General features: G+C 51.5%; 1 protein-coding gene across 6 annotated transcripts in view; it reads right to left on the minus strand.

Annotated features, from left to right (window-relative positions):
* The window catches only part of nudt9 (nudix (nucleoside diphosphate linked moiety X)-type motif 9), a 40,625-nt gene extending 30,917 nt beyond the window's left edge, over window positions 1-9,708 (minus strand). Inside the window, exons 1-2 of one of the 6 annotated variants that reach the window (XM_069913092.1) lie at window positions 9,478-9,708; window positions 6,200-6,363 (exon numbers count right to left, since the gene is read on the minus strand). In XM_069913092.1, the coding sequence (XP_069769193.1) occupies window positions 6,200-6,213 (14 nt within the window). In that variant the 5' untranslated portion in view covers window positions 6,214-6,363; window positions 9,478-9,708. Of the gene's footprint in view, window positions 1-6,199; window positions 6,414-9,363; window positions 9,440-9,477 lie in introns of those variants that run through there. The other 5 variants (XM_069913095.1, XM_069913096.1, XM_069913094.1 and 2 more) reach the window with 5 other exon arrangements.
* Window positions 9,709-15,339: the final 5,631 nt, after the last annotated feature.

Below are 15,339 nucleotides of genomic sequence, written 5' to 3' on the forward strand. Positions count from 1 at the left end.
CATTGACATCTGCCATGAACCATGCTCCTGCCATGACTGCCTGTTATAGTGACATCTGCCATGAACCATGCTCCTGCCATGACTGCCTGTTATTGTGACATCTGCCATGAACCATGCTCCTGCCAAGAGTGCCTGTTACAGTGACATCTGCCATGAACCATGCTCCTGCCATGACTACCTGTTACAGTGACATCTGTCATGAACCATGATCCTGCCATGACTGCCTGTTACAGTGACATCTGCCATGAACCATGCTCCTGCCATGACTGCCTGTTACATTGATATCTGCCATGAACCATGCTCCTGCCGTGACTGCCTGTTACAGTGACATCTGCCATGAACCATGCTACTGCAATGACTGCCTGTTACAGTGACATCTGCCATGAGTGCCTGTTACATACAGTAACATCTGTCATGAACCATACTCCTGCCATGACTGCCTGTTACATTGATATCTGCCATGAACCATGCTCCTGCCGTGACTGCCTGTTACAGTGACATCTGCCATGAACCATGCTACTGCAATGACTGCCTGTTACAGTGACATCTGCCATGAGTGCCTGTTACATACAGTAACATCTGTCATGAACCATACTCCTGCCATGACTGCCTGTTACAGTGACATCTGCCATGAACCATACTCCTGCCATGACTGCCTGTTACAGTGACATCTGCCATGAACCATGCTCCTGCCATGACTGCCTGTTACAGTGACATCTGTCATGAACCATGCTTCAGCCATGACTGCCTGTTACAGTGACATCTGCCATGAACCATGCTCCTGCCATGACTGCCTGTTACATTGACATCTGCCATGAACCATGCTCCTGCCGTGACTGCCTGTTACAGTGACATCTGCCATGAACCATGCTACTGCCATGACTGCCTGTTACAGTGACATCTGCCATGAGTGCCTGTTACATACAGTAACATCTGTCATGAACCATGCTCCTGCCGTGACTGCCTGTTACAGTGACATCTGCCATGAACCATGCTACTGCCATGACTGCCTGTTACAGTGACATCTGCCATGAGTGCCTGTTACATACAGTAACATCTGTCATGAACCATGCTCCTGCCCTGACTGCCTGTTACAGTGACATCTGCCATGACTGCCTGTTGCAGTGACATCTGCCATGAACCAAGGTCCAGCCATGACTGCCTGTTACAGTGACATCTGCCATGAACCATATCCTGCCCTGACTGCCTGTTACAGTGACATCTGCCATGACTGCCTGTTGCAGTGACATCTGCCATGAACCAAGGTCCAGCCATGACTGCCTGTTACAGTGACATCTGCCATGAACCATACTCCTGCCCTGACTGCCTGTTACAGTGACATCTGCCATGAACCATGCTCCTGCCATGACTGCCTGTTACATTGACATCTGCCATGAACCATGCTCCTGCCATGACTGCCTGTTACAGTGACATCTGCCATGAACCATGCTCCTGCCATGACTGCCTGTTACAGTGACATCTGCCATGAACCATGCTCCTGCCATGACTGCCTGCTACATTGACATCTGCCATGAACCATGCTCCTGCCATGACAGCCTGTTACAGTGACATATGCCATGAACCATGCTCCTGCCATGACAGCCTGTTACATTGACATCTGCCATGAACCATGCTCCTGCCCTGACTGCCTGTTACAGTGACATCTGCCATGAACCATGCTCCTGCCATGACAGCCTGTTACATTGACATCTGCCATGAACCATGCTCCTGCCATGACAGCCTGTTACATTGACATCTGCCATGAACCATGCTCCTGCCATGACTGCCTGTTGCAGTGACATCTGCCATGAACCATGCTCCAGCCATGACTGCCTGTTACAGTGACATCTGCCATGAACCATGATCCTGCCATGACTGCCTGTTACAGTGACATCTGCCATGAACCATGCTCCAGCCATGACTGCCTGTTACAGTGACGTCTGCCATGAACCATGCTCCTGCCATGACAGCCTGTTACATAGACATCTGCCATGAACCATGTTCCTGCCATGACAGCCTGTTGCAGTGACATCTGCCATGAACCATGCTCCAGCCATGACTGCCTGTTACAGTGACATCTGCCATGAACTATGCTCCTGCCATGACTGCCTGTTACAGTGACATCTGCCATGAACCATGCTCCTGCCATGACTGCCTGTTACAGTGACATCTGCCATGAACCATGATCCTGCCATGACTGCCTGTTACAGTGACATCTGCCATGAACCATGCTCCTTCCCTGACTGCCAGTTACAGTGACATCTGCCATGAACCATGATCCTGCCATGACTGCCTGTTACATTGACATCTGCCATGAACCATGCTCCTGCCATGACAGCCTGTTACATTGACATCTGCCATGAACCATGCTCCTGCCATGACTGCCTGTTAAATTGACATCTGCCATGAACCATGCTACTGCCATGACAGCCTGTTACATTGACATCTGCCATGAACCATGCTCCTGCCCTGACTGCCTGTTACAGTGACATCTGCCATGAACCATGCCCCTGCCATGACAGCCTGTTACATTGACATCTGCCATGAACCATGCTCCTGCCATGACTGCCTGTTACAGTGACATCTGCCATGAACCATGCTCCTGCCATGACAGCCTGTTACATTGACATCTGCCATGAACCATGCTCCTGCCATGACAGCCTGTTACATTGACATCTGCTATGAACCATGCTCCTGCCATGACTGCCTGTTACAATGACATCTGTCATGAACCATGCTCCTGCCATGACTGCCTGTTACATTGACATCTGCCATGAACCATGCTCCTGCCCCGACTGACTGTTACAGTGACATCTGCCATGAACCATGCTCCTGCCATGACTGCCTGTTACAGTGACATCTGCCATGAACCATGCTCCTGCCAAGACTGCCTGTAACAGTGACATCTGCCATGAACCATGCTCCTGCCAAGACTGCCTGTAACAGTGACATCTGCCATGAGCCATGGTCCTGCCATTACTGCCTGTTACAGTGACATCTGTCATTTGCATGTATTTCTAGTTGTAAAATGATGGCATGTCAGAGCATCAGCGGGCCTTGCTACCATTTTGCATTCCTTTCATTCAAGAAGAGCATGGCCAATATTTGGACACCTTAATGTTGGCTGGGAAAGTGCAACACAAAGGCCCTTCAGCCCACAATGCCAAATATGCAAAATTAAACTGAATCTCTTTTGCAAGCATGTGATCCACTTCTCTGCATATTCAAGTATCTTAAATGGCACAATTGTGTTTGACTGCGTCATTCCTGTGACAACCTATTCCAAGCACCTACCACTCTGTGAAAAAATACTTGCTCTCTGCACTCCTCCTTTAAACTTCACTTTCTACTCCGCACCCTTCCCCCCCCCCCCCCCCACCTTCATTGATGTGAATATTCAGGTTATTAAAGTTTTTGGGGAGAAGGTAGGAGAGGGGGAGAATGAAGCAGCTCGTGATGGAAAGGAGGAGTGGATTCGATGGGCTGAATGGGCTACTTCTGCTCGTATATCTCGCTGTCCTTCTTTTGTTTTTAAAATATTTTTATTGAATTTAATAATCTATTAAATCATCAATTTAATCATCTATTAAATGGCATAAGCCATATTACATCATTAAAAAAGATAAAATACATCAAATGCAGATCGAAAACATACCCACAATTCTCTGCTTAGCAATCTTATCTTAAACATTGAATCTAGGATTGAATTGAATAATTTACACATTCTTCACAGCACATCTAAAGGTAATATTGAAAACTTGAGACAAAATTAACTTGCTTTTCGTTATAAATAAAATTCCCTTATAAAAAAAGGATTTTATTCTTCTCAGAAAAAAATATATTTTGTTTAATATGATCTATTAAACATATCTTTATCTAATTTCCTAAGAAGAAAAAAGGGAAAAAAAACATATAATCAACCCCCCCCACCCCAACAAGGTTAACTGATATAAATAATAAACATATGAATTGCATATCGACCTCCAGAAACCAGACAGCGCACCTCCAGACCATCCAAACACATTAAATCTTTAAATTGTGATAGTAATCCATGAATAGACCGCACATCTTATGAAAATTAACCTTTACATTTTTAATATCTGATATTTTTCTAAACTTAAGAAGGGCACGGCCTCCTGTAACCATTGAGTATGAGTAGGTGGAGTGTTCTCTTTCCATTTCATCAGAATTGCTTGTCTAGTGATCAGAGAGGTAAAAGCTAAAATTCGCTTTTGAGTTGAAGTCAGTAATATGTCCTCTTTTTGAGAAAAAACAAATTGAGCAATTCAGGGGCATGATTCCAATTTGATCTTCAAAAATCACTGATAAGAGTTTGAAAAATGTTTTTTTTTCCCCAAAATTTTTCTGGACCAGGGCAAGCCCAAAAATCTTGTGGTCTTAAATGCTTGCCCTTTAGTATTTGATAGTTTTAGCCTGGTAGACATCTAGACATATGCATCTTTTATAATTTTTTCTACAGCACATACAGGCCCTCGGCCTAATCTAATTGCTAAGAATTTCCCTACTACATCATCTTCCATTTCTCCGCCACCATTGGCAACAGTGCATTCCATGCATCCATCACTCCTTGTGTGGAGAATCCTCCCGTACTTACTCCCAAGCACCTTAAAACTATGCCTCTTCATGTTAGCAATTTCAGCCCTGTGAAAAGCCCTCTGGGCATCTACATGATGTGGATCCAGTGCTCTCTTCATCTTGCACACCTCTATCAGATCACTCCCTCATCCTGTTACTTCGAGAAGAAAAGACTAGTTCATACAATGTATCCTCAGAAGGCATACTCTCCATTCCAGGCAGCATCTGTAAATCTCCTCTGCACCCTCTTGATAACATCTAGATCCTTCCTGTATTTTTTTTATTTTTTTAAATTTTTCACATTATGAACCATACTGACCAAAATACACACAAACATTTCCCTCTTGAATATACAGTGTCATTTTCTCCCCTCCTTCACCCACCCCTCCCCCACTCACTCAACGTTCAACATATATGATACATTAAACCCATTAAACAATGTCATCACACAATGAAAATAAACAAGAAATTTATGTCATCTACTTTTATATACTGGGTCAGTTCATTTCGTCTTCTCCTTCTGTCATTTTAGGTGGTGGAGGTCCGCGGTAGGACTTCTCTGTTGTGTTCCATGTACAGTTCTCAAATTTGTTCGAATACTGTGATGTTATTTCTTAAATTATATGTTACATCCTTCCTGTATGGAGGTGACCAGAACTGAACACTATACTGTGGCATTCATTTCAAGAGGAATAGAAGAGCAGGGATGTGATGTTAAGGCTTTATAGAGCACTGGTGAAAACTCCCTTGGGAGGATTGTGAGCAGTTTTGGGCTCTTCATTTAAGAAAGGATGTGCTGACATGAGAGAGGGTTCAGAAGAGGTTCACAAGGAGGATTCCAGGAATAAAAGGGTTACCATATGACAAATATTTGACAGCTCTTGGACTATACTGGGTTGGAATTTAGAATAAAGGGGATCTCGTAGAAATATTTTGATCGTTGAAAGGCATGGACACAGTAGAAAGGTTGTTTCCCACCTTAGGAGAGTTCAGGACAAGAGGACACAAATTCAGGATTGAAGGGCGGCCATTTAGAACAGATTCTTCCAACCAGTGTTGAAGTGGTAGGAGTGCTGATTTATTAACCAAGCTTAGGGGAGGGAGTAATCAGCAGAAGGCTTCGTTGCTTTTGATTGGGCTGATCCACCTGTTTCCTTACTGTGGACCACTGCACCACCTTCTTACCTTTGGGAGGAAGCTGGAACATGGCTGTCAGGTATTCACAGCTATTAACCAGGAAGCTTTGGATCGTTGATTGGATTGGACATGCCTTTTTCATGTTCAACTTTAGTACCAAGTAGTCTGATTGCTTTCTTTATTACGTTTTTAGTGGTTTTATACAACCTGTCATTTCAAAGGGTAGTTGTAAGTCCAAGATCTAGTGTCAGAATGGCCAGTGGGTTTCTTTCACTTACTAGCACCGTTGATTTAACATTTGATTAAATGACAAGCTGGTTATTTCAAGAGGTTATTTTATTTTTGAAGATTCAAGATTATTTTATTGCCATGTAATAAAACAGATATAATATTACATGGAATTGCATTTAGTTTGCCTTGAAGCAAAGATTTACCATCAACAGGAACTACAATCAGCAGAAATTACCTGGTGCCCTTCATAGGCAAAGAGAGTCTCTTCAGAGTCACCGAGTGTCTGTGGATTTGCCTCCAACCCTCCCACTGCTTTTGCAGCCGCACAGACTTTAGTCCAAACCATCAGCAACCTGAGCTCCAAATGCACACCTCCGACATGATCAGGAAGTCTTCAACCTTAATTAACCAATTTTAAATTTTCTGGCTGTGGGATTTGAGTTCACATCTCTAGATCATTTACTCATCTGTTGTCAATGGTACCATTACCCTAATAGTTTTGCCTTGTGACCACTCAGGTAAGAAGATGATAAATCTCAGACTAACTCTCAATCACCATTGTCAAATCAAGAAACCTTTTGAATTCCCTATAAAATCTTAAAGCTTTGCTAGTGAATAACATTTAAAGCACATTGTTTTAAAATAAATGTTTAGCTCTATGATAATATCATTAAACCGCCTCCTCCACTTTACTTCCCCCTCTCCCTCTCTCCTTTCTATTAGTGCAACACTATTTAAATCCAATGCTATCTGTAAAGAGTTCACACCTTCACTCTTTGTCTGGGTGAGTTTCCTCCCACTGTTCAAAACATACTGTGGCTGTTGGTTAATTGGTTGCAGCACGGACTTGTGGGCCAAAGGGGCCTGTTATTGTGCTACATGTCTAAATTAAACCTCCCCCTCCACTTTCTCCTTCTCTCTCTCCCTCTGTTCTTCATTAAATCTTCCCTTCCACTTTCCCCCTCTCTCCTGGTGTAAGTCCCTCTTCTTCTTCTTGAAACCCCCACCACTTTCTGTTCCTCTCTCTCTTCATTAAACCTCCCCTCCACTTACCCTCTCTCCTGATGTCAGTCTCTCTCTCTCTCTCTCCTTTCCTCATTAAACCCCCATTCTCTCATTCTGTGCCCTTCCCTTCTTTTTGCCCTCCCTCCCTTTCTACATTCAACCTCTCATGTCCACACCCTCTCCCCTCCACTTTCCCTTTGTCTCTCCTCATGTCAGTTTATCTTTATCTCTCAATTCAATGTCCCTCACCCCTTTTCCTCTCTTCCCTTGTCAGTTTTTTTCTTTTCTTCAACCAACATCCCTAATTTTTCTTCTCCCTCCGTCAGTCACTCTTTTCCTCATTAAACCCGCCTACTCTTCCTCGCTTTTCTTCATTAAACTTACCCCTCTCCCCTTCCACTTTCCCCCGCTCTCCCCTTCCACTTTCCCCCGCTCTCCCCTTCCACTTTCCCCCGCTCTCCCCTTTCTTTCCCCCGCTCTCCCCTTTCTTTCCCCCGCTCTCCCCTTTCTTTCCCCCGCTCTCCCCTTTCTTTCCCCCGCTCTCCCCTTTCTTTCCCCCGCTCTCCCCTTTCTTTCCCCCGCTCTCCCCTTTCTTTCCCCCGCTCTCCCCTTTCTTTCCCCCGCTCTCCCCTTTCTTTCCCCCGCTCTCCCCTTTCTTTCCCCCGCTCTCCCCTTTCTTTCCCCCGCTCTCCCCTTTCTTTCCCCCGCTCTCCCCTTTCTTTCCCCCGCTCTCCCCTTTCTTTCCCCCGCTCTCCCCTTTCTTTCCCCCGCTCTCCCCTTTCTTTCCCCCGCTCTCCCCTTTCTTTCCCCCGCTCTCCCCTTTCTTTCCCCCGCTCTCCCCTTTCTTTCCCCCGCTCTCCCCTTTCTTTCCCCCGCTCTCCCCTTTCTTTCCCCCGCTCTCCCCTTTCTTTCCCCCGCTCTCCCCTTTCTTTCCCCCGCTCTCCCCTTTCTTTCCCCCGCTCTCCCCTTTCTTTCCCCCGCTCTCCCCTTTCTTTCCCCCTCTCTCCCCTTTCTTTCATAACATAACAATTACAGCACGGAAACAGGCTATTAGGCCCTTCTAATCCGCACCGAACCAAACACCCCTTTCTAGTCCCACCTCCCTGCACAATGCCCATAACCCTCCATCTTCTTCTCATCAATATACCTGTCCAACCTTTTCTTAAATAATACAATTGACTCCGCCGCCACTATTTCTCCTGGAAGATCATTCCACACGGCTACCACTCTCTGAGTAAAGAAGTTCCCCCTCATGTTACCTCTAAACCTCTGCCCCTTAATTCTTAACTCATGTCCTCTTGTTTTAATCTTTCCTCCTCTTAATGGAAATAGTCTATCCATATCCATTCTGTCTATCCCTTTCATAATCTTAAATACTTCTATCAAATCCCCTCTCAACCTTCTACGCTCCAAAGAATAAAGACCTAATCTGTCCAATCTCTCCCTATACTCTAGATGCTTAAACCCAGGTAACATTCTGGTAAACCTTCTCTGCACTCTCTCCACTCTGTTTATATCCTTCCTATAATTAGGCGACCAGAACTGCACACAGAACTCCAAATTAGGCCGCACCAACGTCTTATACAATCTCAACATCATCTCCCAACTCCTATATTCCATGCAATGATTGATAAAGGCCAGCATACTAAAAGCCTTCTTCACCACCCTATTCACGTGAGTTTCTACCTTCAGGGAACGATGTACCGTCACTCCTAAATCTTTCTGCTCTTCTGTATTCCTCAATGCCCTCCCATTTACTATGTATGTCCTATTCTGATTCTTCTTACCAAAATGAAGCACCTCACACTTGTCAGCATTAAATTCCATCTGCCATTTTTCAGCCCACTTTTCTAAGCAGCCCAAATCCCTCTGCAATCCTTGAAAACCTTCTTCATTATCCACTATTCCACCTATCTTAGTATCGTCTCCATATTTACTAATCCAATTCACCACCCCATCATCTAGATCATTAATGTATATAACGAACAACAATGGGCCCAATACAGATCCTTGAGGCACACCACTGGTCACCGGCCTCCAACCTGACAGACAATTATCCACTACCACTCTCTGGCCTCTCCCTTTCAGCCAATGTTCAATCCATTTGACTATCTTAAAATTTATACCTAAAGACTGCACCTTCCTAACTAACCTTCCATGTGGTACCTTATCGAAGGCCTTACTGAAGTCCATATAGACAACATCCACTGTGCTACCCTCATCCACATTCCTAGTCACCTCTTCAAAAAATTCAATCAGATTGGTCAAACATGACCTTCCTCCCACAAATCCATGTTGAGTGCTCCTGATCAGACCCTGTCTATCCAGATGTTTATAAGTACTATCTCCAAGAATTTTCTCCATTAATTTACCTACCACAGACGTCAAACTTACAGGCCGATAGTTGCCAGGCTTCCTCCTTGAACCCTTTTTAAATAACGGAACCACATGCGCAATGCGCCAATCCTCCGGCACTCTCCCCATATCTAATGACATTTGGAAAATTACCGCCAGAGCCTCTGCTATTTCCTCCTTCATTTCTCTCAATATCCTGGGGAAGATCCCGTCTGGTCCTGGAGACTTATCCACCTTTATATTCTTCAAAAGCCTTAAAACTACACCTTTTATAATCTCTATATTCCCCATATTTACCCAATTTGCTTTTTTTTATCTCACATCTCCCAATATCCTTCTCCTTAGTGAATACCGAAGAAAAGAAACTGTTCAATATCTCCCCCATTTCTCTAGGCTCCACACTGTTTCCCCCTCTCTCCCCTTTCTTCCCCCCTCTCTCCCCCATCTTCCCCCCTCTCTCCCCTATCTTCCCCCCTCTCTCCCCTATCTTCCCCCCTCTCTCCCCTATCTTCCCCCCTCTCTCCCCTATCTTCCCCCCTCTCTCCCCTATCTTCCCCCCTCTCTCCCCTATCTTCCCCCCTCTCTCCCCCATCTTCCCCCCTCTCTCCCCCATCTTCCCCCCTCTCTCCCCCATCTTCCCCCCTCTCTCCCCCATCTTCCCCCCTCTCTCCCCATCTTCCCCCCTCTCTCCCCCATCTTCCCCCCTCTCTCCCCCTTATTCCCCCCTCTCTCCCCTTTCTTCCCCCCTCTCTCCCCTTTCTTCCCCCCTCTCTCCCCTTTCTTCCCCCCTCTCTCCCCTTTCTTCCCCCCTCTCTCCCCTTTCTTCCCCCCTCTCTCCCCTTTCTTCCCCCCTCTCTCCCCTTTCTTCCCCCCTCTCTCCCCTTTCTTCCCCCCTCTCTCCCCTTTCTTCCCCCCTCTCTCCCCTTTCTTCCCCCCTCTCTCCCCTTTCTTCCCCCCTCTCTCCCCTTTCTTCCCCCCTCTCTCCCCTTTCTTCCCCCCTCTCTCCCCTCTCTCCCCTTTCTTCCCCCCTCTCTCCCCTTTCTTCCCGCCTCTCTCCCCTTTCTTCCCCCCTCTCTCCCCTTTCTTCCCCCCTCTCTCCCCTTTCTTCCCCCCTCTCTCCCCTTTCTTCTCCCCTTTCTTCCCCCTCTCTCCCCTTTCTTCCCCCTCTCTCCCCTTTCTTCCCCCCTCTCTCCCCTTTCTTCCCCCCTCTCTCCCCTTTCTTCCCCCCTCTCTCCCCTTTCTTCCCCCTCTCTCCCCTTTCTTCCCCCTCTCTCCCCTTTCTTCCCCCCTCTCGCCCCTTTCTTCCCCCCTCTCGCCCCTTTCTTCCCCCCTCTCCCCCCTCTCTCCCCTTTCTTCCCCCCTCTCTCCCCTTTCTTCCCCCCTCTCTCCCCTTTCTTCCCCCCTCTCTCCCCTTTCTTCCCCCCTCTCTCCCCTTTCTTCCCCCCTCTCTCCCCTTTCTTCCCCCTCTCTCCCCTTTCTTCCCCCTCTCTCCCCTTTCTTCCCCCCTCTCTCCCCTTTCTTCCCCCCTCTCTCCCCTTTCTTCCCCCCTCTCTCCCCTTTCTTCCCCCCTCTCTCCCCTTTCTTCCCCCCTCTCTCCCCTTTCTTCCCCCCTCTCTCCCCTTTCTTCCCCCCTCTCTCCCCTTTCTTCCCCCCTCTCTCCCCTTTCTTCCCCCCTCTCTCCCCTTTCTTCCCCCCTCTCTCCCCTTTCTTCCCCCCTCTCTCCCCTTTCTTCCCCCCTCTCTCCCCTTTCTTCCCCCCTCTCTCCCCTTTCTTCCCCCCTCTCTCCCCTTTCTTCCCCCCTCTCTCCCCTTTCTTCCCCCCTCTCTCCCCTTTCTTCCCCCCTCTCTCCCCTTTCTTCCCCCCTCTCTCCCCTTTCTTCCCCCCTCTCTCCCCTTTCTTCCCCCCTCTCTCCCCTTTCTTCCCCCCTCTCTCCCCTTTCTTCCCCCCTCTCTCACCCCCTTTCTTCCCCCCGCTCTCACCCCCTTTCTTCCCCCCGCTCTCACCCCCTTTCTTCCCCCCGCTCTCACCCCCTTTCTTCCCCCGCTCTCACCCCCTTTCTTCCCCCCGCTCTCACCCCCTTTCTTCCCCCCGCTCTCACCCCCTTTCTTCCCCCCGCTCTCACCCCCTTTCTTCCCCCCGCTCTCACCCCCTTTCTTCCCCCCGCTCTCACCCCCTTTCTTCCCCCCGCTCTCACCCCCTTTCTTCCCCCCGCTCTCACCCCCTTTCTTCCCCCCGCTCTCACCCCCTTTCTTCCCCCCGCTCTCACCCCCTTTCTTCCCCCCGCTCTCACCCCCTTTCTTCCCCCCGCTCTCACCCCCTTTCTTCCCCCCGCTCTCACCCCCTTTCTTCCCCCCGCTCTCACCCCCTTTCTTCCCCCCGCTCTCACCCCCTTTCTTCCCCCCGCTCTCACCCCCTTTCTTCCCCCCGCTCTCACCCCCTTTCTTCCCCCCGCTCTCACCCCCTTTCTTCCCCCCGCTCTCACCCCCTTTCTTCCCCCCGCTCTCACCCCCTTTCTTCCCCCCGCTCTCACCCCCTTTCTTCCCCCCGCTCTCACCCCCTTTCTTCCCCCCGCTCTCACCCCCTTTCTTCCCCCCGCTCTCACCCCCTTTCTTCCCCCCGCTCTCACCCCCTTTCTTCCCCCCGCTCTCACCCCCTTTCTTCCCCCCGCTCTCACCCCCTTTCTTCCCCCCGCTCTCACCCCCTTTCTTCCCCCCGCTCTCACCCCCTTTCTTCCCCCCGCTCTCACCCCCTTTCTTCCCCCCGCTCTCACCCCCTTTCTTCCCCCCGCTCTCACCCCCTTTCTTCCCCCCGCTCTCACCCCCTTTCTTCCCCCCGCTCTCACCCCCTTTCTTCCCCCCGCTCTCACCCCCTTTCTTCCCCCCGCTCTCACCCCCTTTCTTCCCCCCGCTCTCACCCCCTTTCTTCCCCCCGCTCTCACCCCCTTTCTTCCCCCCGCTCTCACCCCCTTTCTTCCCCCCGCTCTCACCCCCTTTCTTCCCCCCGCTCTCACCCCCTTTCTTCCCCCCGCTCTCACCCCCTTTCTTCCCCCCGCTCTCACCCCCTTTCTTCCCCCTCCCTCCCCTTTCTTCCCCCCTCCCTCCCCTTTCTTCCCCCCTCCCTCCCCTTTCTTCCCACCTCTCTCCCCTTTCTTCCCCCCTCTCTCCCCTTTCTTCCCCCCCTCTCCCCTTTCCCCTTTCTTCCCCCCCTCTCTCCCCTTTCTTCCCCCCTCTCCCCTTTCTTCCCCCCTCTCTCCCCTTTCTTCCCCCCTCTCTCCCCTCTCTTCCCCCCTCTCTCCCCCCCTCTCTTCCCCCCTCTCTCCCCCCCTCTCTTCCCCCCTCTCTCCCCCCCTCTCTCCCCTCTCTCCCCTCTCTTCCCCCCTCTTTCCCCTCTCTTCCCTCTCTTCCCCCTCTCTCCCCTCTCTTCCCCCCTCTCTTCCCCCCGCCCTCCCCTCTCTTCCCCCCTCTCTCCCCTTTCTTCCCCTTTTTCCCCCCTCTCTCCCCTTTCTTCCCCCCTCTCTCCCCTTTCTTCCCCCCTCTCTCCCCTTTCTTCCCCCCTCTCTCCCCTTTCTTCCCATTTCTTCCCCCCTCTCTCCCCTTTCTTCCCATTTCTTCCCCCCTCTCTCCCCTTTCTTCCCATTTCTTCCCCCTCTCTCCCCTTTCTTCCCCCCTCTCTCCCCTTTCTTCCCCCCTCTCTCCCCTTTCTTCCCCCCTCTCTCCCCTTTCTTCCCCCCTCTCTCCCCTTTCTTCCCCTTTCTTCCCCCCTCTCTCCCCTTTCTTCCTACCTCTCTCCCCTTTCTTCCCCCCCCTCTCTCCCCTTTCTTCCCCCCCCTCTCTCCCCTTCTCCCCCCCCTCTCTCCCCTTTCCCCTTTCTTCCTACCTCTCTCCCCTTTCTTCCCCCCCCTCTCTCCCCTTTCTTCCCCCCCTCTCTCCCCTTTCTTCCCTCCCCTCTCTCCCCTTTCCCCTTTCTTCCTACCTCTCTCCCCTTTCTTCCCCCCTCTCTCCCCTTTCTTCCCCCCCTCTCTCCCCTTTCTTCACCCCCCCTTCCCCCCTTTCTTCCCCTTTCTTCCCCCCTCTCTCCCCTTTCTTCCCCCCTCTCTCCCCTTTCTTCCCCCCTCTCTCCCCTTTCTTCCCCCCTCTCTCCCCTTTCTTCCCCCCTCTCTCCCCTTTCTTCCCCCCTCTCTCCCCTTTCTTCCCCCCTCTCTCCCCTTTCTTCCCCCCTCTCTCCCCTTTCTTCCCCCCTCTCTCCCCTTTCTTCCCCCCTCTCTCCCCTTTCTTCCCCCCTCTCTCCCCTTTCTTCCCCCCTCTCTCCCCTTTCTTCCCCCCTCTCTCCCCTTTCTTCCCCCCTCTCTCCCCTTTCTTCCCCCCTCTCTCCCCTTTCTTCCCCCCTCTCTCCCCTTTCTTCCCCCCTCTCTCCCCTTTCTTCCCCCCTCTCTCCCCTTTCTTCCCCCCTCTCTCCCCTTTCTTCCCCCTCTCTCCCCTTTCTTCCCCTTGCTTCCCCCCTCTCTCCCCTTTCTTCCCCTTGCTTCCCCCCTCTCTCCCCTTTCTTCCCCTTTCATCCCCCCGCTCTCACCCCCTTTCTTCCCCCCGCTCTCACCCCCTTTCTTCCCCCCGCTCTCACCCCCTTTCTTCCCCCCGCTCTCACCCCCTTTCTTCCCCCCGCTCTCACCCCCTTTCTTCCCCCCGCTCTCACCCCCTTTCTTCCCCCCGCTCTCACCCCCTTTCTTCCCCCCGCTCTCACCCCCTTTCTTCCCCCCGCTCTCACCCCCTTTCTTCCCCCCGCTCTCACCCCCTTTCTTCCCCCCGCTCTCACCCCCTTTCTTCCCCCCGCTCTCACCCCCTTTCTTCCCCCCTCTCTCCCCTCTCTTCCCCCCTCTCTCCCCCCCTCTCTCCCCCCCTCTCTTCCCCCCTCTCTCCCCTCTCTTCACCCCTCTCTCCCCTCTCTTCCCCCCTCTCTCCCCTCTCTTCCCCCTCTCTCCCCTCTCTTCCCCCCTCTCTTCCCCCCTCTCTCCCCTTTCTTCCCCTTTCTTCCCCCCTCTCTCCTTTCTTCCCCCCTCTCTCCCCTTTCTTCCCCTTTCTTCCCCCCTCTCTCCCCTTTCTTCCCCTTTCTTCCCCCCTCTCTCCCCTTTCTTCCCCCCTCTCTCCCCTTTCTTCCCCCCTCTCTCCCCTTTCTTCCCCCCTCTCTCCCCTTTCTTCCCCCCTCTCTCCCCTTTCTTCCCCCCTCTCTCCCCTTTCTTCCCCCCTCTCTCCCCTTTCTTCCCCCCTCTCTCCCCTTTCTTCCCCCCTCTCTCCCCTTTCTTCCCCCCTCTCTCCCCTTTCTTCCCCCCTCTCTCCCCTTTCTTCCCCCCTCTCTCCCCTTTCTTCCCCCCTCTCTCCCCTTTCTTCCCCCCTCTCTCCCCTTTCTTCCCCCCTCTCTCCCCTTTCTTCCCCCCTCTCTCCCCTTTCTTCCCCTTTCTTCCCCCCTCTCTCCCCTTTCCCCTTTCTTCCTACCTCTCTCCCCTTTCTTCCCCCCTCTCTCCCCTTTCTTCCCCCCCTCTCTCCCCTTTCTTCCCCCCCCTCTCTCCCCTTTCTTCCCCCCCCCTCTCTCCCCTTTCTTCCCCCCCCTCTCTCCCCTTTCCCCTTTCTTCCTACCTCTCTCCCCTTTCTTCCCCCCCCTCTCTCCCCTTTCTTCCCCCCCTCTCTCCCCTTTCTTCCCTCCCCTCTCTCCCCTTTCCCCTTTCTTCCTACCTCTCTCCCCTTTCTTCCCCCCCCTCTCTCCCCTTTCTTCCCCCCCCTCTCTCCCCTTTCTTCCCCCCCCTCTCTCCCCTTTCTTCCCCCCTCTCTCCCCTTTCTTCCCCCCTCTCTCCCCTTTCTTCCCCTTGCTTCCCCCCTCTCTCCCCTTTCTTCCCCTTGCTTCCCCCCTCTCTCCCCTTTCCCCTTTCTTCCTACCTCTCTCCCCTTTCTTCCCCCCCCTCTCCCCTTTCTTCCCCCCTCCCTCCCCTTTCTTCCCCCCTCCCTCCCCTTTCTTCCCCCCTCCCTC

Source organism: Narcine bancroftii, unplaced genomic scaffold (assembly GCF_036971445.1).
Source record: "Narcine bancroftii isolate sNarBan1 unplaced genomic scaffold, sNarBan1.hap1 Scaffold_567, whole genome shotgun sequence".
Classification (NCBI taxonomy): Eukaryota; Metazoa; Chordata; class Chondrichthyes; order Torpediniformes; family Narcinidae; genus Narcine; species Narcine bancroftii.